This window comes from Mirounga leonina, unplaced genomic scaffold (assembly GCF_011800145.1).
Source record: "Mirounga leonina isolate KUSES-001 unplaced genomic scaffold, KU_Mleo_1.0 Mir_199, whole genome shotgun sequence".
Taxonomy (NCBI): domain Eukaryota; kingdom Metazoa; phylum Chordata; class Mammalia; order Carnivora; family Phocidae; genus Mirounga; species Mirounga leonina.
In genome coordinates, this window is record NW_023270498.1 from 9,366,060 (window position 1) to 9,391,416 (window position 25,357).

Genomic DNA, 25,357 nt, shown 5'->3' on the forward strand with positions numbered 1-25,357 from the left:
AAAACTCTTCAGAGTATAGGCATAGAGGGTACATACCTCAATATCATAAAAGCCATCTATGAAAAACCTACAGCGAATAACATTCTCAATGGGGAAAAACTGAGAGCTTTCCCCCTAAGGTCAGGAAGTGGCAGGGATTCCATTATCACCACTGCTATTCAACACAGTATTAGAAGTCCTAGCCACAGCAATCAGACAACAAAAAGAAATCAAAGGCATCTAAATCGGCAAAGAAGTCAAACTCTCACTCTTTGCAGATGATATGATACTTTATGTGGAAAACCCCAAAGACTCCACCCCAAAACTGCTAGAACTCATACAGGAATTCAGTAAAGTGGCAGGATATAAAATCAATGCACAGAAGTCAGTGGCATTCCTATACACCAACAACAAGACAGAAGAAAGAGAAATTAAGGAGTCGATCCCATTTACAATTGCACCCAAAACCATAAGATACCTAGGAATAAATCTAACCAAAGAGACAAAGGATCTGTACTCAGAAAACTATAAAATACTCATGAAAGAAATTGAGGAAGACACAAAGAAATGGAAAAACGTTCCATGCTCATGGATTGGAGGAACAAATATTGTGAAGATGTCAATGCTACCTAGAGCAATCTACACATTCAATGCAATCCCCATCAAAATACCATCCACTTTTTTCAAAGAAATGGAACAAATAATCCTAAAATTTGTATGGAACCAGAAAAGACCCTGCATAGCCAGAGGAATGTTGAAAAAGAAAAGCAAAGCTGGCGGCATCACAATTCCAGACTTCCAGCTCTATTACAAAGCTGTCATCATCAAGACAGTATGGTACTGGCACAAAAACAGACACATAGATCAATGGAACAGAATAGAGAGCCCAGAAATGGACCCTCAACTCTATGGTCAACTCATCTTTGACAAAGCAGGAAAGAATGTCCAATGGAACAAAGACAGTCTCTTCAACAAATGGTGTTGGGAAAATTGGATAGCCACATGCAGAAGAATGAAACTGGACCATTTCCTTACACCACACACAAAAATAGACTCCAAATGTTGAAAGATCTCAATGTGAGATAGGAGTCCATCAAAATACTAAAGGAGAACACAGGCAGCAACCTCTTCGACCTCAGCCGCAGCAACTTCTTCCTAGAAACATCGCCAAAGGCAAGGGAAGCAAGGGCAAAAATGAACTATTGGGACTTCATCAAGATAAAAAGCTTTTGCAAAGCAAAGGACACAGTCAACAAAACCAAAAGACAACCGACAGAATGGGAGAAGATATTTGCAAATGACATATCAGATAAAGGGCTAGTATCCAAAATCTATAAAGAAGTTATCAAACTCAGCACCCAAAGAACAAATGATCCAATCAAGAAATGGGCAGAAGACATGAACAGACATTTTTCCAAAGAAGACATCCAAATGGCCATCAGACACATGAAAAAGTGCTCAGCATTGCTCGGCATCAGGGAAATCCAAATCAAAACCTTAATGAGATACCACCTCACACCAGTCAGAATGGGTAAAATTAACAAGCCAGGAAATGACAGATGTTGGTGGGGATGCAGAGAAAGGGGAACCTTCCTACACTGTTGGTGGGAATGCAAGCTGGTGCAGCCACTCTGGAAAACAGTATGGAGGTTCCTCAAAAAGTTGAAGATAGAGCTACCATATGATCCAGCAATTGCACTACTGGGTATTTACCCCAAAGATACAAAAGTAGGGATCCGAAGGGGTACATGCACCCCGATGTTTATGGCAGCAATGTCCACAACAGCCAAACTGTGGAAAGAGTCAAGATGTCCATCGACAGATGAATGGATAAAGAAGACGTGGTATATATATACAATGGAATATTATGCAGCCATCAAAAGGAATGAGATCTTGCCATTTGCAACGACGTGGATGGAACTGGAGGGTATTATGTTGAGCGAAATAAGTCAAACAGAGAAAGACATGTATCATATGATCTCACTGATATGAGGAATTCTTAATCGCAGGAAAGAAACTGTGAATTGTGCAAGACTGTTGAATCTCAGATCTGTACCTCTGAAACAAATAATGCAATATATGTTAAGGAAAAAAAAAGAAGAAGAAGGTAGCGGGAGGGGAAGAATGAAGCGGGGGAAATCGGAGGGGTAGATGAACCATGAGAGACGATGGACTCTGAAAAACGTACTGAGGGTTCTAGAGAGGAGGGGGGTGGGAGGATGGGTTAGCCTGGTGGTGGGTATTGAGGAGGGCACATTCTGCATGGAGCACTGGGTGTTATGCACAAACAATGAATCATGGAACACTACATCTAAAACTAATGATGTAATGTATGGGGATTAACATAAAAACAAAAAATTAAAAAAAAAAATTCTCCGGTGGAGAGACCACATGGCACTGGCCTGGATGCTAGATCCTGACATCCAGGCTCCCAGGGAGGGTGAGCTCAAGCTGGATCCAAGTCAGCTTTACCTGTACCACCACCTGTGCCAGCCCCATGGAAACCATGATAGAGTTGGCTTTGGGGAACAAGAGTTGCTCCCCGTTCTTCCACAGACCCCAGTGCTTCTAGTTAGGGTTGTGATCTTTCTGGGCCTCTCATCTGGCCTGCAGCAAATCCGTCCTCGAGCAGCATAAGCTTGGATGGAGTAGAATACATCTAAGCCACTTCTCCTCGCTCCTCACTCATCCCCAACTGGATGGACAGCAGGGAGGAGTACCTTCATGTGGAAATACCTCACAGGGCAGCGGAGTGGAAAGCTCAGCTTGTAGAACCAACCCCGTGTGCACACAGACGAGAAGCAAACGGGCCGTGGGGGTGTATATGTTTGCGTACGATTTCAGTGCCGACCACGCACACGCCCCATGCTACACACCCCGGTCAACACTCACGTTCACATTTCATGAAGAAGCTAACTGAGAATCAGGTCGAAAGGCCAGTAAAGAATGGAGTGCAGCGGCTGTAATGTGCGGAATTAGGTAAAGGCAGTGACTTCACCTCACTGCGAATATACTATAGGCCGCTGAATGAATTGTTCACTTGAAAATGGTGACTTGTGCTATGTGAATTTCACCTCAATTAAAAAGAAAGTCATAGAGCAAATACTTGAACCCTGATCTTCGGGACCCTGGAGGCTTAAAGTCTATGATTAAGGAAAAGGTGCCAGAGGGGCACCTGGGTGGCTCAGTCGGTGAAGTGTCTGCCTTCGGCTCAGGTCGTGATCCCGGGGTCCTGGGATCGAGCCCTGCATCGGGCTCCCTGCTCAACAGGGAGCCTGCTTCTCCCACCCCTGCTCATGCTCGTTCTCCGTCTCTCTCAAATAAATAAATAAAATCTTTAAAAAAAAAAAAAGAAAAAGAAAAGGTGGCAGAACATGGGAAATAAAAAGGGGGAGAACCAAGCGGGTAGGAAATCAACTGTGCAAACATGACAGTAAATACCCAATGCCACACACCGTGTCAAGCTGCGGGGTTAAGTAGATGTACAGGCCCATCCTGGAAGCACCCACAGGACATACAGCACCGTGTGAAGACTATCTAAGATGCGACATCAGAGCCAAAATGAGGAAGGAGGAATGAATTCTGAAGGGAAGCTTTCCAGCCAGCGAAGAGCCCACCAGCCAGAGAACTAGGAAGGATGCAGGGCCGCCTGCAGAAGTCAGCGTGGGCCCTACCGTAGGGACTGAAGAAAAAGGCACCCACTCAGCATTCAGGGATGTCCGCTGGGTGCCAGGCACCATCTTAGGCACTGGGAATTCAAATACTCAAAAGTCATGGTCCTTGTCCTCATGGGACTCACAATAAAGAAAGAAGATAAAACCAGACAAATATCTTGGAAATCAATCTACTGTTAAAGTTGGCTAAAAATCTGGACTTTGTTCCTGACGTTTTTAAGCAGGAAAGTGACATGAAAATTTCAGTAACTTAGAAAGAAGTGAGAATTTGATGAGAGAAAGGAATGAAAGAAGACCCATTAGAAAGCCATCTGTATATTCAATGCAATCCCTATCAAAACTCCAATGGCATTTTTCACAGAAATAGAAAAAACAATCCTAAAATTTGCAAGGAACAAGAGACCAGGAGTAGCCAAAGCAATCCTGAGAAAGAACAAAACTGGATGTATCACACTTCCTTATTTCAAACTACACCACAAAGATACAGTCATGAAAACAGTACGGTACTAGCAGAAAAACAGACACATTGACCAAAAGGACAAAAGAGAGCCCAGACACAAGCCCTCCCGTTTATAGTCAATTAATATTTCACAAGGGAGCCAAGACTCAGTGGGGAAAGAATGGCCTCCTCAACAAATGGCGCTGGGAAAACCAAAGAAATGCTTGCAGGACAATGAAATTGGATCTCTACCTCACACCACTCACTAAAATTAACTTGGAATGGATCCAGGACTCCCAACACCTGATAAGCTAAAAATCCTAGAAGAAAATATAGGGAAGAAGCTCCTCGATGTGTGTCCTGGCAATGATTTCTTTGGATCTGACACCAAAAGCACAAACAACAAAAGCAAACATCAACAGAAAGGGTGACCCTATATCAAACTAAAAAGCTACTCTAAGCAAAAGGGACAGTCAACAAAATAAAAAGGCAACCTATGGAAAGGGAGAAAATATGGGTAAACCACTTATCAGATAAGGGGTTAATATCCAAAATACACAAGGAACTCATACAACTCAATAGGGGAAAATAACAATAATAATAATAATAATAATCTGATTAAAATGGGCAGAGGACCTGAATAGACAGTTTTCCAAAGAAAACAAACAAATGGCCAACAAGTACATGAAAAAGTGCGCAACATCACTCATCATCAGGGAAATGCAAATCAAACCACACAGAGGTATCACCTCATACATGTTAAAATGGCTATCACCAAAAAGGTAAGAGACAGCAAGTGTCAGTCAGGGTATGGAGACGGGAACCCGGAACCCTGTGCACAGGTGGAATTATAAGCTGGTATAGCCCCTATGGAAAGCAGTATGCAGAGTCCTCAAAAAATTAAGAATAAAATTACAATATATGATCTAGCAATCCCACCTGTAGCTAAACATGCAAAGGAAATGAAAAGAGGATCTTGAAGAGGTATCTGCACTCCCGTGTTCACTGAAGCATTATTCACAACAGCTATGATATTGAAGCAACCAAAATGTCCATCAACAGATGAACAGATAAAAAAGATGTAATATGCACATAAAATGAAATATGAACCACCCACAAGGAAGAGGGGAATTTTGCCATTTGTAACAACATGGATGTACCTCGAGGGCATTATGGTAAGTGAAATAAGTCAGAAAAAGATACTCTATGATCTCAATTATATGTGGAATCCAAAAAAGCCAAATTCAAGAGAGTGGAATGGTGGCTGCCAGAGCCTGGGGGTGGGGGAAATGAGGAGATATGGGTCAAAGAGTAAAAATTTCCAGTTATAAGATGAGTAAGTTCTGGGGATGTCAGGTACAGCACGGTTATTATAGTTAACAGTACTGTATTATATACTTTAAAGTTGCTAAAGAGAGTCAATCTAAGTATTCTCACCACAAAAAAAAAAAAAAAGAAATGGCAATTATGGGATATAATGGAGGTGTTAGCTAAAGCTATGGTGGTGATCATTTCGCAATATATATCAAATCAACACGCTGTACATCTTAAATTTACACAACCTTATACATCAATTATATCTCATAAAGCTGGATAAAACAAAGTGTATGCAATGGTTCACAAGAGCATTAACACAGGTTTGGATTCAGGTGAAGCAGTGGGAACAACAGAGAGAGCAGAGGTCAGATCAGGAAGAGTAGTGTGTATGGTTGGGGTTTTCAAGTGGCTGTGGGGTAAATGACATTGATTCATGTAAGGGGCACAGGACAATGCCTATAGTAAATTATCAATGTTACTATTATTACTTTTTATATTAGCTTCAGCACTCAAATAATAGTGACTTTACTTTCTAAATTTTAGAACCCCCCCCCCTCACCAGTGGTAAAGAGAGGTGAGAGGAAACCAAACCAGTAGACAAACCACACTAAAGACAAGAACAGGGCTTGTCTCTGTGTTCTCTGTCGATACAAAAACCTTTCCCAAGTATGGAAGGAATAAGTAAATGAATAAAGGAACAAACAAACAAGTAAACACAAGAAGAGCAATGACCTCCAACTCCCAAACTCTAAAAGACCAGGAAATGGGAGCACCTGGGTGGCTCAGTGGGTTAGGCGACCAACTCTTGGTATTGGCTCAGGTCATGATCTCAGGGTCCTGGGACTGAGCCTGCCTCAGGCTTCACGCTCAGCAGGGAGTCTGCTTGGGGTTCTCTCTCTCTCTCTCTCTCCCTCTGCTCACGTGCTCACCTACGTGCATGCTCTCTCTCTCAAATAAAAAATAAATATTTTTAAAAACCACCAGAAAATGATTCATTAGCTGATCTACAAAACAATTTCAGAAAGATCTGTTTTCAGGGGCGCCTGGGTGGCTCAGCCGTTAAGCATCCGACTCTTGATTTTGGCTAAGGTCGTAAGATCGAGCCTCGTGTCAGGCTCTGTGCTGGGCGTGGAGGCTGCTTAGGATTCTCTCCCTCTCCCTCTCTCCTCCTACCCCCCCCCACCCCCTTGTGGCACACATTCTCTCTCTAAAAAAAGAACTAAAGTTTACCAAGGAATATACATTGTTCTAAGAACCAGAATATTTTATCTTCATGCTATCCCATACCCATGTTTCTTCAAGCTGAAAACTCTGTAATTAAAGTCCTTGTGCTGCTTTATTTTCCAAGTGGGTTTTGTCTTTTTGCAGCTGCAGAGACTTCTGCCAGGACCCCTCCAATGTGAGGCATCGAGGACCCCTGCTTGTCAGTACATCCCCATTCACAGGCAGGCAACCTTTCTCCTCCTATAGTGGTCTCTTTCAGATCAGAAATTCCACAAGAACGGCAGGTAATAAAAATGCACATCTTGGCCAATTAAGAAGTAACATTCTTAGCTTTGCCCAGTGGCGGTATCGTAGCCACTGAGCCTTATCCGAGGCACGATTATTGCTAAGAAATAACATTCTTTGCTACTATTATGTATTTCCTGTCAAATCTCCCTATATGCTAAAATATACAGTGCTTCTGCTCTAATACAATTATATACATTACCGAAAGATCCCATGTTTTACAAAATTTACTACCAAAAAGAACAGTTTCAGAAAAAATTGGTTTGGGGCATTCCTCTCAAAACCTGTGGATCTTCAAAACACAAAAAAATAATAACTGATAACCTGGAGAGTTAATCTGACCACCTAGGCAGGTGGCTGAGCATAGCCAGTGACTAATTCAGCCAATATTAAAAATAAATAAATAAATAAAATAAAAACAACAGGGGTAAGATACAATAATGCTTTAATTAGAGTAATACTGGCAGACACCCAGGCACAGGAAGAAGCATAACCTGCTCTGAGCCAAGAGCCATGAAAGGCTGACTGTCCCTGACCAGGGAGGGGGCCCAGGGCCAGGTAATCCTTCTGATCACTGTCAACACACATATACGCACACACACACTCACAGCAACTGACCTTTTTCCTATCCAACTCAAGTTCGGAATTCTACTCCCCCTACACTCATTCCCTTTGCCCAGGAAAATTTGTATACACCAACACAACTCTGGCCCTTTTGACCAATTACGTATGAGTGGACATGTCTCCCAGAACAAAGCACCTGGTATTTCATGCTGTCCTCAGAGAAAGTGATCTGAGCCGACTAAAGTGTCCTTAGAGAGATTACCTGCACATTCGTGAGCAGAGGCAGGTGAAACCAAGGGTGAAGGCCTCCACAAACTGAGTTTTCCCCATCCTATAACCAGTCCTATTACCTATGAAAGAAATAATTCCCAGAGAAAGACGTGACCACAGAATCAAACCAACAGAAAAATGCAAATACTTACATATAGTATGTTGGATAGAGTCCTTCAAAATACCAGCAATGTTTTTTGGCCTCTGTGCACTGAAAATAGAAGAAAAACTGTCAGTGGAAAGTCATCTCCATATTGTTAAGAAGATCCGACAAAAAGGCACAAGGATGGGTGAATTGATATACCTTGAAGTGTGGAAAGCAGAGGGTTAGGGGAGACAAAGAATCAGAGGGAGACCCATCCCCACGATGACTTTTTTTTTTTTAAGATTTTATTTATTTATTTGAGAGAGAGAGAGAGCAAAACAGAGAGCACAAGCAGGGGGAGGGGCAGAGGGAGAGGGACAATCAGACTCCCCGCTGAGCAGGGAGCCCCAGACGGGGCTCCATCCCAGGACCCTGAGATCATGACCTGAGCCGAAGGCAGACACTTAACTGACTGAGCCACCCAGGTGTCCCCACGATGACGCCTTTAATTTCTTTAATTTTTTAAAAGGGAAGAAAACAGGAAAACATCAATTTCCCTATAATTTTTCTAGTCTTTTATATCCCTAAAAATATGGGCATGACCAGCTCATTAAAAAGGTAAACTAAAGACAACCCATTTTTTTAAATTCATATGGTCCCATATTTCAAATATCTAAAATATGCTAAAAATAAAATATGACAAATACTTCCATTTTCCCCAACTGTCATTTCTGAAAGGTATTTCCCACAGTTTTAACATTTCTAGATCTTTATATTTCAGAGTATTCCAAAAGCCATATTCAAATCATGGATCTCCCGGTGGGGATGTACATCGGCCAGGCTTTGTAAATCAGAATTCATTTGCCAGCATCCATGGCGCCCCCTGCCCTCGTTCCCAGGAAGGAGAAATGGACGAGGAGGACAAGGAAAGATAACAGAGCCTCCCCAGTGCTTTCCAAGGAAGTCTGACACTGGACATGAAGGGCAGAGCAGGTGTAATGCGACCCTGGTGGACTGGACTACCTCACACACCTCCAACAACCGAGAGTACGTGCACCAAGTGCTGAGTGAGAGCTCCAAGGGGAAACGCTCTCATGGACCTGCACAAGATTTCTCTAAAGTTCTTCAGCTTGTGCTATCATTTTTTTTTAATTCACAACTTCCCACATTCATGATCCAGTTCATTGGACCCTATGTATAAACAATAGCTTCAAAATATTATAGTGCAAAGCTACCGACAGGAAAACAAGGAAAGGCATAATGAAAACTAAGCTTTCTCTGGGGAAGGCAGGGGCTGTCTCACCCAACCCCCACCCCTGGGCATCCTTCCTCTGCCTTTTCCAGACCTAGCAGATGTATGGCAATGCCCTCCTGCAACAGTCTTCCTGACAGTTACAAGGAAGTTTCAGAAACAGACCCCAAGTGTAAAGCTGAGTGTCGAGGGAAAGGTGAATGCAAATATTATGTGTTACACTGGCTAAATCAGATGGGTTATGAAAAGAGCGTGAAACACTGGGTTGTTTAAAATGTGCTTCAGGACATTCAGAAGCACATTCAGGCAGTCTGAAGTGACCCAGTTTTATTAATGGAAAATGAGTTTAATTTAGACTACGTTAGTTCCTGCCCAGTTCAAGAAATGAAGTTCAGACAACCGAAGAAATCAATTTATTTTGGCAAGGAAGAGCAATTTCAGGTCTCTGCCCTAAATTACAATTCATTTCACTGGAGTCCTCTATGATAAGCTGAGAAGCCAGGTCGTTCTTCCAGGTAGCATGTTAAATGTTTCTTCTTTATTCTCCATCCCTACTGGAGATAGGCACACTTTTCTTTGAACTTGACACCCAACTCTCCCCAGACTGTCTTTTGACCACAGGATGGTAGAAAGAAAAGCTAATCAAGACAGAGGATCCTGGGCGCCTGGGTGGCTCAGTTGGTTAAGCGACTGCCTTCGGCTCAGGTCATGATCCTGGAGTCCCGGGATCGAGTCCCGCATCGGGCTCCCTGCTCGGCAGGGAGTCTGCTTCTCCCTCTGACCCTCCTCCCTCTCATGCTCTCTGTCTCTCATTCTCTCGGTCTCAAATAAATAAATAAAATCTTTAAAAAAAAAAAAGAAAAGAAAAGAAAACTTTAAAAAAATAAAATAAAATAAAAAAAGACAGAGGATCCTGCTCCCAGATCTGCCATGACCAGGCTGACCGACTCTGGGAAAGGCAGCGCTCCCTGACCTCAACACCCAGCTGCCTGCATGGTGGTGGTATGGGACATACAGAGAGGCGTGTATGGGATCGATGGGAATCCATGTATGTATGTATGTAGGAACTTCAGAACTACAACAGGGTATATAAAAGCAGTGAATCATTACATACAGTACAACTCCCAGACACTCTCGTGGGGAGCCTGCTTCTCTCTCTCTCTCTGACACTCCCCGCCCCCTGCTTGTGCTCTCTCGCGCCCACTCTCTCTCTCTCAAATAAATAAATAAAATCTTTAAAAAAAAAAAAGAAGAAAGAAAATTTTATGGTCACGTTTCCTGAAACAGAAAACACCTTGAGAACTGAGCTACCTACCACTAAAACATAGTTTCATTTTATTGTTACTTGAAATTAGTTTAAGCTTTTGAAATTTGCAACTATCCATGCAACTTCTCATCATTTTTGGTAGCTGGACTTTTACAACGGCTTTCTTAGTAAGGAATGTTAACACTGTAATAACACACACATATTATACTTCACTAAAGGTAAAATGGGGTATTATTCCATTTTATAGCTGGATAATAGGAAGAACACAGAGTCACATATTTCATTACTCAACTGAAAACACTGAATGAGGACTAAGAAGTCCTGGGAATTTTCACTGTTGAGCCTTTCCTTCGCTAAATGCTTGTTAACCGAACCGCAGGTGTCAAAATCAGCTTGCACACCAATCCAAGAGCCTGACAGTAAGACTGAAGATTAGGTTCCATAGGACAGGAGGTGGAGAGGAAAATCCCTACTACAAACCACCCAGAGTTGAGAGCCAGGTTCTGCCAAGTGGAAGTCTACCGGCAAACCCTATAAATTCCAATCCCCAAATCTAGCATAAGCACTAGGATTCAGGGCAGAGCCAGAGAGCTGGAACTTCGGATATGTGGTCAAAATGGGAGTTTGTGAGGGATGCGTAAGGGGGAGGGGGGTTTCCAGAGCATTCCCAAACAGTGGTGAGCTCTCACAAGTGACCTCATGAGCAAGCAGAGGGGTGGATATAGGAAGAGGCAGAAGAAAGGCACTGTGCTAGGGTCCCCTGGAAAAACACCTAAGTCAAGAGGAATGGATGGATCTGTCCCACAGAAGAAAGACGAATCAAAACCTAGAGAGCTGGGTTCTCATGCTGAGAACTTACCAGCCATGGTGCCAGTCAGTCTGGACCTCAGCCTTCTCATTTTTAAAACAGGACAGACTCCCGTGCTGAATTTATAAGATGGCTTTATAAATTAACTGAGATTGAATGCATCAAATGCCTGGCCAGATCAGGGTATAGTTTACTGAATCTCACACCCAGCCAACAATTCTATCTCTAAATGTGTGTCCTGAGTCAAGCTTTCCTAATTCTCTGCAACAAATGACTTCCAAGACTCATTTTACTGTGATTACCTATCATCTAAAGAGAAGCAATGCTTCCAAGCCTCTTGAGAACAAAGATTCTATGTATATAGTACATTACATTTGCATGGAAAGTTTTCTAAAATCACCCTAAAATAAACAAGCCCCTCTCTAAAAAAAAAATTTCTAAGTATATAAACTAAGAAAAAAAAAATCTTTTCAGGGTCATGTCCACCCTAAAAGTAGGCCTACCCATTCTACCATAGTTACTGCCATGATGCTATCACGGGTTCTTAAAGGATTGGCCATCTACTGAAACAGAAAATATATTTGTTAGGAAAGGTCAGGTCAGCTGCTCTCTGTTACTGATGGGGCATCCTCAACAGCCAGGGTGCTCTAGGGTTCTGGGTAAACAGTACGTTCTCAGTGCACTCATAACGTAATACTCCTTCCGTGTGTACAATGAAAGTAATAATAAACATAACCATCTATTTCTCAAAGAGATCATAAAGAATAGCAACAATTTATAAACTATTAACAAAGTAGAATATATGCAGGATTGTGAGAAACCACGTTGTGTAAGGAGCAATTCAATCGAGGGTAATCTAAGAGTTAGCCTGGAAAGGCTTGTAAGACATCTGTAGTCAGGGAAGAATCCCAGTGATCTATTATTCAAGGACTAGGATATTTATAAATGTAGTTGAGCTCTCCTAAATATAGTCATCCATATTTAGCCAGGATCTAAGTAAGCCCAAGGAACAAATCCTTGCTAATCCCCAACAGTAATATAAATTATTCTATGTCCATCTGTGCTGAACATAGGAGGCCCCAGACACCACCATTTAATAAAAGGGCACATCCTTTTCCTGATCCAAGGTAAAAGAAAGTTGCACCACAATAACAAACGGGTGACTCTGAGAGAACTGAAGCTGTCTGTGACTTTGGGACACACCCGAGTGAACAGTTAAGGGATGAAAGGATTCAAAACACTATGGATTTTATCAAAATTCCACCCTTTCTCCTTCTGTTCAAAGGGCGGTGGAGCAGGATCTTTAAATGAGTAGCAAACTGGTAACCTAGTGCTTCACTAACAGAACGAATCCCACAGACACCTGGAAAGCAAGGATCCTTTTTTTTTTTTTTATACTTTTTTCACAAGTGTGTCCTGGGCAAATAAGTTCACAACTTGCTTCAAAATGGGAGGAAGGCCCTAGGAGGATCAATTTGATGAGTCTCTTTGTCAAAGGGGAAAGATGCCCTGCTGCGCCCTGGTGCTGCCTTCTCATTCACCAAAGGCTGAACTTGAGACACCCGCCCCGGATCTAGGCTGCAGTCAGTTCCAGCCCAAGTGGAGTGGGCACTGCCACTCAGCACAGACTCTTAACAAAGGGAGTCTCCTGGATGCTGGCAGTGTTGGTGCTCAGGACCAGGGACAGAGGCAGAGGGCAGGGAGAGTCCTTGTTGAAGTCAGAGCAAGAATTTATGGAGGCAGTAACATATATTGCATTATTTGTTTCAGGGGTACCGGTCTGTGATTCATCAGTCTTACACAATTCACAGTGCTCACCATAGCACATACCCTCCCCAGTGTCCATCACCCAGGTAATTATAGCAAGGTCTCTGAATTTCAAATAATATATAGGAGTAAACATGCTGGAGTAAAACAGGAGTAAAAATTCCTGTATTGGAATTTTAATAAACTTCCTAAGTGCTAATTACTTAATCCTTTGGCGTATGGACATTTTCTTTTTCAGAACATCTTATCTCCAAGGAACGTTGATTTTTTTAGAAATAAGAGTATGAGGCTTCTCACAAGCATCATTTATTAAAGGAAAGAAAGCTGAGAAACTCTTTAAACAGTAGAAATAAAAGATCCTCTACTGTCTTACATTAGAAGTCAATCAGCCATTCCTATATTGCCAGCAAATAATCATTAGAGATGTAGCACTGTCTAAAGATTCTAGGGGCACGTAGACAAGACACAAATCAGGCCCAGCTGCATATCCCTGGGAAAATTCTGCAGACTCTCATAACTTATTCTGAATACAGTCTCCTTGTTAGCTTTATCTACTCAACAGAAGAATGGTAGGGCAGCTTCATCAAGGTCCTTAATGCAAGTAGGAAAAAATCCTCATCTCCAGGAAATGAAAATTAATCAATAACCAAAATTAAAAGGCAGACAATAGAAGAAACTATTCAAATATAATAAAGTTAATATCTTTAAGCAATCAAGAGCTTATATAATTCAATAAGAAAAAGATAAAAATCGCAATAGGAAAAAAAATAAAAGTAACAGATATGACAATTCTTCAAAGAAGAAACACAAAAGGTCAATAAAGCTATTTAAGAGATAAAATCCACTAGTAATAAAATAAATATAAATTATAATGGTATGGTTTTCGCTACCAAATTTTTAAAAAGAAAAAAAAAACAACCTAGTATCAACTGTTGATGAGGGCATGAGAGAAAAGACATATCATGTAATAGCGTTGGAAATATTATGTCTCAGGAAGACAATTTTTCAATACATATCAAAAAACCTTGAAATGCACTACCCAGAGCAACCTACACATTCAATGCCATCCCTATCAAAATACCATCAACATTTTTCACAGGGTTGGAACAAACAATCTTAAAATTTGCATGGAACCAGAAAAGACCCCTAATAGCCAGGGGAATGTTGAAAATGAAAACCAAAGCTGGGGGCATCACAATGCCTGACTTCAAGCTATATTACAAAGTTGTGATCATCAAGACAGCATGGTACTGGCACAAAAACAGACACATAGTCAATGGAACAGAATAGAGAGCCCAGAAATGGACCCTCAACTCTATGGTCAACTCATCTTTGACAAAGCAGGAAAGAATATCCAATAGAAAAAAGTCTCTTCAATAAATGGTGCTGGGAAAATTGGACAGCTACATACAGAAGAATAAAACTCGACCATTCTCTTACACCATGCACAAAGATAAACTTATAATGGACCTAAATGGGAGACAGGAATCCATCAAAATCCTAGAGGAGAACGTAGGCAGTAACCTCTTCGACATCAGCCACAGCAACTTCTTTCAAGACACATCTCCAAAGACAAGGGAAACAAAAGCAAAAATGAACTTTTGGGACTTCATCAAGATAAAAAGCTTCTGCACAGCAAAGAAAACAGTCAACAAAACATAGAGGCAACCCATGGAATAGGAGAAGATATTTGCAAATGACACTACAGATAAAAAGCTGATATCCAAGATCTATAAAGAACTCAAACTCAACGCCCAAAAAAACAAATAATCAATGTCAAGAAATGGGCACAAGACATGAACAGATATTTCTCCAAAGACATACAAATGGCCAAAAGACATGAAAAAATGCTCCACATCACTCGTCATCAGAGATATATAAATCAAAACTACAATGAGATACCACCTCACACCAGTTAGAATGGCTAAAATTAACAAGACATGAAACAACAAATGTTGATGAGGATGAGGAGAAAGGGGAACCCTCTTACACTGTTGGTGGGAATGGAAGCTGGTGCAGCCACTCTGGAAAACAGTACGGAGTTTCCTCGAGACATTAAAAATAGAGCTACCCTATGACCCAGCAATTGCCCTACTGGGTATTTACCCCAAAGATACAGATGTAGTGAAAAGAAGGGGCACCTGCACCCCAATGTTTATAGCAGCAATGTCCACAATAGCCAAACTGTGGAAGGAGCCGAGATGTCTTTCAACAGATGAATGGATAAAGAAGGTGTGGTTCATATATACAATGGAATATTATGCAGCATTCAGAAAGGATGAATACCTACCATTTACATCGACGGGCATGGAACTGGAGGGTATTATGCTAAGTGAAATAAGTCAATCAGAGAAAGACAATTATCATACCGTTTCATTCATATGTGGAATATAAGAAATAGCACAGAGGATCATAGGGGAAGGGAGGGAAAACTGAATGGGAAGAAATCAGAGAGGGAGAGAAACCATGAGAGACTCTTGACTCTGGGAAACAAACTGAGGGTTGCAGAGGGGAGGTGGGTGAGGGGACGGGGTAACTGGGTGATGGGCATTAAGGAGGGCACATGATGTGATGAGCACTGGGTATAATACGCAACTGATGAATCACTGAACACTACACCTGAAACTAATGATGTACTATATGTAGGCTAAGTGAATTTAAATTAAAAAAATAAAAACCCTGAAATGCACCTAACTTAAGGTTTGGTTAACAAAATTATAATACATCCAAAAGATGTATTAGTAGGCATATACCATCAAATTCTAGAAAAATATACAATTGTATGGGAGCACTTTGCTAAGAAAAATAAAGCCAATAAAATAGCATAACTGGGATAGCATACATTTGGTATACATCACAGTAGAGGGGAAATAATATGTATAGATATATGCCAAAGTAATGACAATAAGTTACGTTTTTGGTGGCATTAGAGAGGATTTTTTTCATTATTCATTTTGGTAATCAAATTTCCAAGTTTTCTTACATAATTTCTGTATGGAACATTTTGTTTCTAAATTTCTGTTAAATTTTACTTTAAAAAGCAGATCGCTGGGGCACCTGGGTGGCTCAGTCAGTTGAATGTCTGCCTTTAGCTCAGGTCAGGATCCCAGGGTCCTGGGATCAAGCCCCTCATCGGGCTCCCTGCTCAGCGGGGAGCCTACTTCTCCCTTTCCTCCCTGCTCATACTCTCTCTTTCTCAAAGAAATAAAATCATAAATAAATAGATAGATAGATAGATAGATAGATAGATAGATAGATAGATGATAGATATCAGATCACTTACAGCCTAATAAAGTGGACAGTGGGCATAAAGAGACATTTAAAATGAGGAAATATAATTGGTTAACAAAAGTGAACATTATTCTACTACAAATTAAATAAAAATGAACAAAGTTTGTGAAAAATAATATACAAAGCTAGAAAGGGTGTATTGAAACAAATACTCATACAGTCAGCAATTAAAACTGTATTTATATCGGGGCGCCTGGGTGGCTCAGTCGTTAAGCATCTGCCTTCGGCTCAGGTCATGATCCCGGGGTCCTGGGATCGAGTCCCACATCGGGCTCCCTGCTCGGCGGGAAGCCTGCTTCTCCCTCTCCCACTCCCCCTGCTTGTGTTCCTGCTCTCGCTGTCTCTCTCTCTGTCAAATAAATAAATAAAATCTTTAAAAAAAAACAAAACAAAACAAAAAAACTGTATTTATAAAAAGTTTAACATCATGAAAAATGTTCATTTTATGCAGTCATTTTAAAAACATATTATATACATTTAATTTTAACAATGTAAAAAATATGTATTTTTTAGGAAAAATGGGACAAGTCTAAATTTATAGTGTTATTTTGGGACAGTGTGCTTTCTTTTGGGTTACTTTGCAAAAATCTCTTAATCTGAGCCTTAAATTCTTCTAACAATATTCAGAAGCTGTTGCGGCATGATGCAAAGGGCACGTGAGTCCTAAATTAGTTTAAAAGAGGGATCCACTGAAAGACTCGAGACCCTTAGGCACACAGGCATTCCTAGTCATGCCATTTGAACACAAGAGTTCTGAAAAACATGTTATTTTTTTAAAACAGTTATCAACATAAAGTTTAATTTTTGAGACAGTCATGGGATCCAAGTTCTAGCTCAACATGAGGTTTAATGTATATACCATTATGTTGGAAAACTTACACTCCTATGTTTCTCCATTACTCTCCATGACTCACAACACTTCTGACACCAGATGTGTGGGGGCTTTCCCCTCATCACCAAGTAACTCCGTGACACCAGCTGGGTGTCCTACAATTTAACTCAGTTCTGACACTCTGTACCAGGAGACAGCATTAGATCACACAGGTCAAGAGTTCAGTCCCACAAGAGTGCCCCTTCCCACCTTCCCCCTTGTCACTTGGGCTTCTGATCTACTGGCTATGGATCAGAGGTTCCCACAACCCCCTCCTCAGGTTCCATTAATTTGCTAATATGGCCCATAGATCATTTTACTCACTAGATTGCTGGTTTATTATAAAAAGATATAACTCAGGAACAGCCAGATGGAAAAGATGCACAGGGCAAGATAAAAGGAAGGGGTGTGAAGCTTCCATGCCCTCTCTGAACACACCACTCTCCCCAAATCTCTATGTGTTCACCAACCCAGAAGTTCCCTGAACCCAGTCCTTTTGGGCTTTTATGGAGTCTTCATCACGTAGGCATTAGTGATTAAATCATCAACCACTGGTAATCATTCAACCCCCAGCCCCTTTCCCCTCCTGGGGAATCAGGGGAAGGCCTGAAAATTCCATCATATGGTTGGTTCCCCAGTCAGCCAGCCTCCCCATCCTTAGATGCTTTCCAAAAGTCAAGTCATTAATATGACAACAGGTGCCTTTACTGGGATGAAAACCAAATACGTATTTCTTAGTATAAATCATGGTATCATAACCATAAAAGTCACCCACCCATTTTCAATGCACAGTTTGGCGAGTTTTTAGAAATTTATATACCTTGTGCGTTCAACACCACAACCCAGTTTTAGAACATTTCCATCACCCCAAAATGTTCTCTTTTCTTTCTGTAGTTGATTCTAGCTCCTACCCCAGCCCCAGGCCACAGTGATCAGTCCTTTAGCTTTGTCTTCTCTTTTCCACAAGGCTCAATTACATGAAATCATAAACTTATAGCCTTTTATGTCTAGATTCTGTCCATCTAGTTGTTAACTAGATCAGAAGTTCACTCACTGCCAGTGCTGAATACTATTCCATTGAATGAATGCACCACATTTTGTTTATCCATTCATCTGGGCTGTTTCTTTGTTTGGGCTATTGTGAACAAGGTGCTATGAATATTTGCATGCAGATCTTTCTGGGGACATATGTCTTGATTTCTTGGGCACATACCCAGGAGTGGACGTGCCAGGCCATCTGGTGACTCAATGTTTAGCTTCTTTAGGAATCTCCACACTGTCTTCCTCGGCAGCTAAACTATCTTCCATTCCCACCTGCCGTGTGTCAGGGCTCCAGTTCCTCCACAGCCTCACCCACAGTTGCTATTACCTGGCTTTTTGAGCTCAACCATCTGATACTCTACTGGTATCCTGTTGTGATTTTAGTTGGCACTTCCCTAATGACTAATGAGGCAGAGCATCTTTTCACTCTAGCTCCGTTTCTGCAATGCCTATTCTCCTCCGGGTACTCTTCGTATGAAATCTCACTGAACAGCCTAACAACTCTGGGAGTTAGGCGGTGTGTGTACGTACAAGCAAGTACATGAAGGTCTCAGATAGGTGACTTCCCCTGGCAAGGTAACACAGGAAATGAGCAGAAAGTTGGGGTCTGGATAAGGTCTGCCGGTTTCTAACATCTGTGCATTTTTTTCTGGCGCTGTACAGATGTTGCAATTTTCTGTGTCACAATAATTCATAATCCCAGTCCTTGTTATGTCTGTCACATCTCTCTCAGGGAGCCGGAATGAAATTTATTTCAGGCATTACTTCATCGCCTAGAAGAAAACTAAAATGATGACTGAAACCACATGAAAGACCCCGCTTCCAGGGCGCCTGGGTGGCTCAGTCGGTTTTAAGCAGCTGCCTTCGGCTCAGGTCATGATCCCAGGGTCCTGGGATGGAGCCCCACGTCCGGCTCCCTGCTCAGTGGAAAGCCTGCTTCTCCCTCTCCCTCTGCCTGCCACTCGGCCTACTTGTGCTCACTCTCTCTATCTCTCTGTCAAATAAATAAATAAAATCTTTAAAAAGAAAGACCCCACTTCCATCCTCCCCAAAATAAACTTTCCGAGTCATTAGAAATTAGACCTTAGAACACCCCTCAAGTCTCAGCACTATCACTGACTGCATCTCCAAGAGCAAAATAAAAGACACGAGCACTTAGCAGCGTGGCCAAGACTCGGCCAAACTGCCACAAAACCCCACAAACCCAAGGAGCCCAAAGCCTGTCCAGGGGCCAAACCAACCACCATCATGCTCAGGAAGTGTTCTTAGCTGCTAAAAAGACACAGAGGTGGTACTTGCTAGTACAGCACAAAGGGAATACACAAGCTGCAGCCAAAAAGGTTTATGTGACAAATTTTCCAAATGCCACGAAACATCATTCATTCAAAAAAACTGATGACTGGGAGATTTAATTAGAACGGTCTGAAAGCAGTGATAACAGATGGAAATAGTAGAGCTACTGTTACTTGCTGGCAACAAATGAATATAATCAACCTTAGTCATGGGCCCAATTCTAAAAAAAAACATGGAGCAGAGATGAAACCTTTGGATACTCTCCCTCAGGGCCTAACCCAGGAAGGGCCCCCCTTTCAACGTGACTGCCGAGGACAAGAGCTACGTCATGAGAAAGTCAACCGCTCGGCTCGGCAACGACCTGATCTGTAACATGGGCACCCTGCTTGGATGCCATATATCCCTGGAAGTGACTGAGCATAGTGAAATTCAGTCGTTTCCAACCACGTCACACAGTGCCCCCCAGATGGATGACACACATACACTTAAAAAGGCCGCTCTTCTCCAGTTGGGCCTAAATCTTTACCAGCAGATCCAAAACTTAACCACCAGACTGATGAGAAAATATCAGCTTCTTACCTTTTGTTGACAGAAATGCCTAGAAAGGTTAATAAGCACAGCAGCTTCAAGGGTAAATAAGGGCTTCCTAACTTAGGCTGTGATCTAGCCTCCCCGTGTGACTTATACTTTAGGCGGAAAGTATGTTGGATTCTCTGATACCATTTAAAGCGCTCAAAGTCTGGATTCTAACTGTAAGGAGCACAAGAGCCTAAAAAGAGCTGAGATTTGGCTAAGCACAATGAGAGGCTGAACGACCGTGGGGTCGCCCATATTCAAAAGGCGGTCCAACTTATGCCTCATCTCATGCCAAGCACCTCCAGCCCATTCTTTGTCCCCAGAAAGTCCCACACCGTTGTTCCCTGGGTCTTCAAGTTACCAGGGCAGCCCCACATTAACCCCCCGGCACCCACTGCAATTTCACCAAACAGCGACTCACCCTTCAGGTCTCAACTGCAATATGAATTTCTTCCTAAGTCTGAATGTAGAAGGAGAACCCTGCGGACCACCCCCAATACATTCTGACCCTGCCATTTATACATTCTGGACTTCTCCTCTGTAATTGCATAGAGTTTTAGTAACTGGGTGTTAACTGGGGCTCACCACCCCTTATTCTCCTAAACACAAAGGCAGGCACATATCAGCGTAACTCGGGTTTGGTTCCCCAATGCTACTACACTGCTTTGTACGTACAGGGTACTTAACACGTGTGTTTAAAGAATGAAAGGCAATACGCCCCCGACACAGTCCCCAGGTATGTGCTCTGAGGGACCTGCCTTACGCACCTCTAACCTGCAGCTACACTCAACTCAACTCATGCTGAGCGTTTTTACCTCATCCTCTTGATGCTCTGTTTTTGGGTACGTGTAACCGTCCCAGAATTTTCCTCCTTACCTTTTCTCCCGTTGAGTATGTGGGGTGGGGGTGGGGGATGAATGAAAATAGGAAGGAGAATGGCGGAATTCTGGTCTACAAGGAAAACAATTCTTTGTTTTAAATGTTGCAGACAGCAATGGCATTCCATCCAAAACACCACATTTCTGGAAGAATATCAGAAAATTTTTTCATCGCTCTGTCTCCTAACTCTGTCAGCTATCATTTCTAATAGCTGTCACTGTGTCCTGTTTTTTATTTATTTATTTGACAGAGAGAGAGAGACAGCGAGAGAGGGAACACAAGCAGGGGGAGAGGGAGAGGGAGAAGCAGGCTTCCTGCCGAGCAAGGAGCCTGATGCAGGGCTCGATCCCAGGACCCCGGGATCATGACCTGAGCCAAAGACAACCGCCTAACTGACTGAGTCACCCAGGAGCCCCTGTGTCCTGTTTTTTAAAATCTATGATGGAGGGGCGCCTGGGGGGCTCAGTCGTTAAGCGTCTGCCTTCAGTTCAGGTCATGATCCCAGGGTGCTGGGATCGAGCCTCTCATCAGACTCCCCGCTCGGCAGAAAGCCTGCTTCTCCCACTCCCATTCCCCCCTGCTTGTGTTCCCTCTCTCGCTGTGTCTCTCTCTGTCAAATAAATAAATAAAATCTATGATGGATATCATTTTGTGTGGGGATTTTTTGGGGGGGTCGATCGGGGATGAAGAAAGAAAAGGAACATGACACAGTAGCATAGTGAAAAAGCAAATGCAAGCAGATGGCAAAAAGCATTCTACAAACATGTGGCAGACAGACATTCTTTGGTGTTTTCTAGTTCAAATATCTAAATTCCACTGGTCTGTCTTGGCTTCATTTCTCATGTATAATTTTCTAAACCCTTGTCTTGGCAAGTGCGCAGTCCTGCGATGGTCACCAGCAGCACGTGCCAGTTCTCAATCACGATGGTGAGTAGCTGTGTCTGGGAAGCTGGGGCTGCCTACAGCTTTACCCTGGTTGGAGGCATCTCTGTCTCCATCCTTCAGAGCCCGATATTCAATACTTCCACTGACTGGGCTTCTGCTTTTGAGCTCACTCTGCAGTTACCCCATTTCTGACCTAACGAACCCCACACTTCTCCACGGTAGCTCTCTTGCACGTGTCTTGACCACAACAAAATGCCAGGATACAATGCTGTGCAGGGCTCTGTCATAAGCCAGGGGCCTTTTTCCAGTGGCCCCCTGGCATCTTGACCATGTGCCTGCAGGACTGTGAGCCTCAGACATCCAGAACGGAGAGCCCCCACCTATCCCCCCACCCTTGGGCTCCCTATTTCCAAGAACAGCACTGCCATCCATCACAGCACAGTCAGCCGAAGGCTGCGCCCACTCCGCCTCTTCTTTTCACTCCACCCCACGTGCTCCTCAAGCTCTGTCCCTCCCCAGCACCTCTCTCCTTGGTGGCAATCGAGGCCAGGAGGCGAGTGGAAAGAGCGGGTAAGCTTGCCTGTGGGGGAGGAAGAAGATGAGGATGCAGGAGGAGACCAGTGGAGACAGGAGAGCAGAGCTCCAAGCTGGGCAGACATCCTCGACCTTCCACGCCCCAGAAGTCCTGGCTGAGCGGCTGTTGACACCGTCCTCGCCTCCCTCACTTCTCGTGACACTTGGTCACGCTCAGATGGCTACATAGCACTCTGCTCAAGACAACCCAAGAGAACCTAGCACAGCACATCAAGTCCTTGCTTTGAAATCTCCAGTGGCTCCCCATTCATGACGGTGTCTTTCTTTTTTTTTTCTTGAGGTCACAAACCCCTTTCTTCTGAATACGATTTTATCCTGTATCGGGCTCCCTCACACAAACACACAAAAGTGGGGGCGCTCCTACGGCACAAACTTCTGTTCGAACCCTGAAAATGCCTCACTGGCAGATTAAACTCGAGACTCACAGGGAAGGTCCTGCCTCAGCCTGGCCATGCCCCCTCATTCACCAGTGCCTCCTATCTCTGCTCCCTCCTCAGCCACCTTCCGTCCACCCGCCTCCAGGGGGCAAGCACCTGACTGATGGCAAGTCTAGATCCTCTCTCCCTCCGCCTGCGATGCTCTTCCCTGGAGTTTCCATTATGTGGGGCTTGGAAGATAACTTCCTGAACTTCCAGAAAATGAGATGTTACTTATTCTCCTTGGGGCTATGACTGAGATTTAATAAAACAATAAGCACTTAGGCATTCAAGGGTTTTCATGTGCATTATCTTCTTTTTTTTTTTTTAAGGTTTTATTTATTTGACAGAGAGAGACACAGCGAGAGAGGGAACACAAGCAGGGGGAGTGGGAGAGGGAGAAGCAGACTCCCAGCTGAGCAGGGAGCCCGATGCAGGGCTCGATCCCAGGACCCCAGGATCACGACCTGAGCCGAAGGCAATGCTTAACAACTGAGCCACCCAGGCGCCCTGTTGTGCTTTATCTTCTTACTTGGTCCTAAAATGTTGCATGAATGGGCAGGCTCCTCAGCCAGGAGGCATGGTTAGCCCTGTGCATGCTGTCCCATGATTCGATCAGAAAGGGGCTGCCCCTTTGTGGCCACCATCCTGCAGCCGGTCTGAGGCCGTCTCCAAGAGCCTTCGTTCTTTCCCTGGTGACAGTGCACTTTTCACACTCTTGCCCACCCACCTGCACAGTGTCTAGCCTCTTCTCCCACAGACCAGGCCTCTGAAGTTTAAGGGCCCTGCCTCGTTCACCCTATTAGCTCCAGTTTCTGGGCCAGGGTAGGGGTTCAGGAAATGCTCGCCTCTTCTTCCTCTGCCTGCTCAAAAGTTTTAATTCGCTTTGACTAAACAGACGGTAGTTTGGAAACTGGCCCTGCTTGCTTTCCAGGTAAGACCCAGCCAGGCAAGATTTCACGTAGCGAGGACAGAGAACTTAGAAAGCACCTCATATGCTGTGGGAGGGGCTGAGGGAGACAGAGATGGATAAAATGCCATACTGTCTCTGAAAGTTTTCATGAGGGTAAAAAGATAAGAATGATGGGAATCATATGACACGTGGCAGAGGAAAAAGGTTGGAAAAACAAAGCACTGGTAGTCGAGGAACACGGAGATGAGCGGTAACAGGGGCAGGGCATCGGCCACAGGGAAAGGGCGTGCGTTACCTACCTGGATTAATGCAGGCACCCAGCTTCACTCTCAGCAGGACAGGAAATTCACTATAACTACCCGAATGTTAACAGAAAGTGAACAGAATGAAATTCAGACAGTGTGAAATCCACGGCTCTTGCAGCAGAACTGCCTGGTTATGTCTAAGAAATTTGGAAGGTCCAACAGAAACTCTAGTCAGAAGCTTCTGGAGGGAAGGGGTTGGCAGTGGACTGAATGCAGAAGGTTAATCAAGAATTTTTCAACTGACCCTGTCTAATTATCTAACCAGGCAGGACTGTAAGAACCCCTCCTCCAGACCAAGCGGGACCTCCATGGAAAGAAAGGCTGCTCCTAATTGGCTCTGATACTCTCTTCGCTGCTCTGACAGCTTCTTCTGGTTTCCTCAGGCCAAACCCACATGCTTTTCATCCTGAGCACTCCGAGTGCTTGGCTGTCTCACGGAAGATTGCGCCAAGCATCTCACTGAATCCCTCCCCTCAGTAAGTCTGATGGGCACGTTAGCTCACATATTATACCCAGGGCTGTTTTTACTAAGAGAAAATCTACATGAGCCAAACCCAGTAGGAACAGCTTTAGGCTTTTTTTTTCTTTTTCTTTTTAAGGATTTATTATTTGAGAGAGGGAGAGAGAGCATGCGAGCAAGGGCAGGGGCAGAGGGAGAGAAACGCTCAAGCAGACTCCCCACTGAGTGTGAAACCCAACGCGGGACTCAATCCCACGACCCTGAGATCATGATCTGAGCCCAAATCAAGAGGTGCATAACCAACTGAGGCACCCAGATACCCCACAGCTATCAGACTTTTGGGAAAGTGGAGGCACGTAAGTCAGACAACGTAACTCCGCATTTGAGTTTTCAGGAAGATAACATACAACACCCCCTACAATGCTCTCCTTTCTGAAGCCCAAGCTTTGAGCCAGGCTCCAATTCAACCATCAGCTAACCAACCACCTGAACATGTGAGAATATCCTGTGTTCAGTTCAGCGCTGCACTGGCTGGCCCACAGCTACTTGCCATTGATTAGGTCACACGGATGAAACCAATTACAGAATGATCATCAATAAAATGCTGGGAATACCCTCATCCATTAAAATATAGACAACAATATCTACCTCACTGACGGTATTATAAGGATTCAGTGAGGATACAATGTTTTGTAAAAGCACAAAAAAATGGAGCTGTCCCTGCTTGCCCAAGCCAGTAAGAAACAATCATCTCCCAACAGCTCCCACTTCTTCCCACTTCAAACTATGCCAAAGCATTTAAAGGAAAATCCAATTCTCAAACCACCTGCAAAAGTTCACTCTCCTAAAATCCACTCAGTAAGCACTAGCAAGTGTTGCAGGCTTTACCAGGTCCTAGGTGG

The 25,357-nt window shown here is 43.4% G+C and overlaps 1 protein-coding gene and 1 pseudogene across 1 annotated transcript in view; one reads left to right on the forward strand and one right to left on the reverse strand.

Annotated features, from left to right (window-relative positions):
- Positions 1-25,357, reverse strand: part of VOPP1 (VOPP1 WW domain binding protein) — a 111,035-nt gene that overhangs the window by 54,156 nt on the left and 31,522 nt on the right. Inside the window, exon 2 of the mRNA XM_035026497.1 lies at positions 7,905-7,963. Coding sequence (XP_034882388.1) covers positions 7,905-7,963 — 59 coding nt within the window. The remainder of the gene's footprint in view (positions 1-7,904; positions 7,964-25,357) is intronic.
- LOC118024602 lies at positions 6,962-7,074 on the forward strand (annotated as a pseudogene).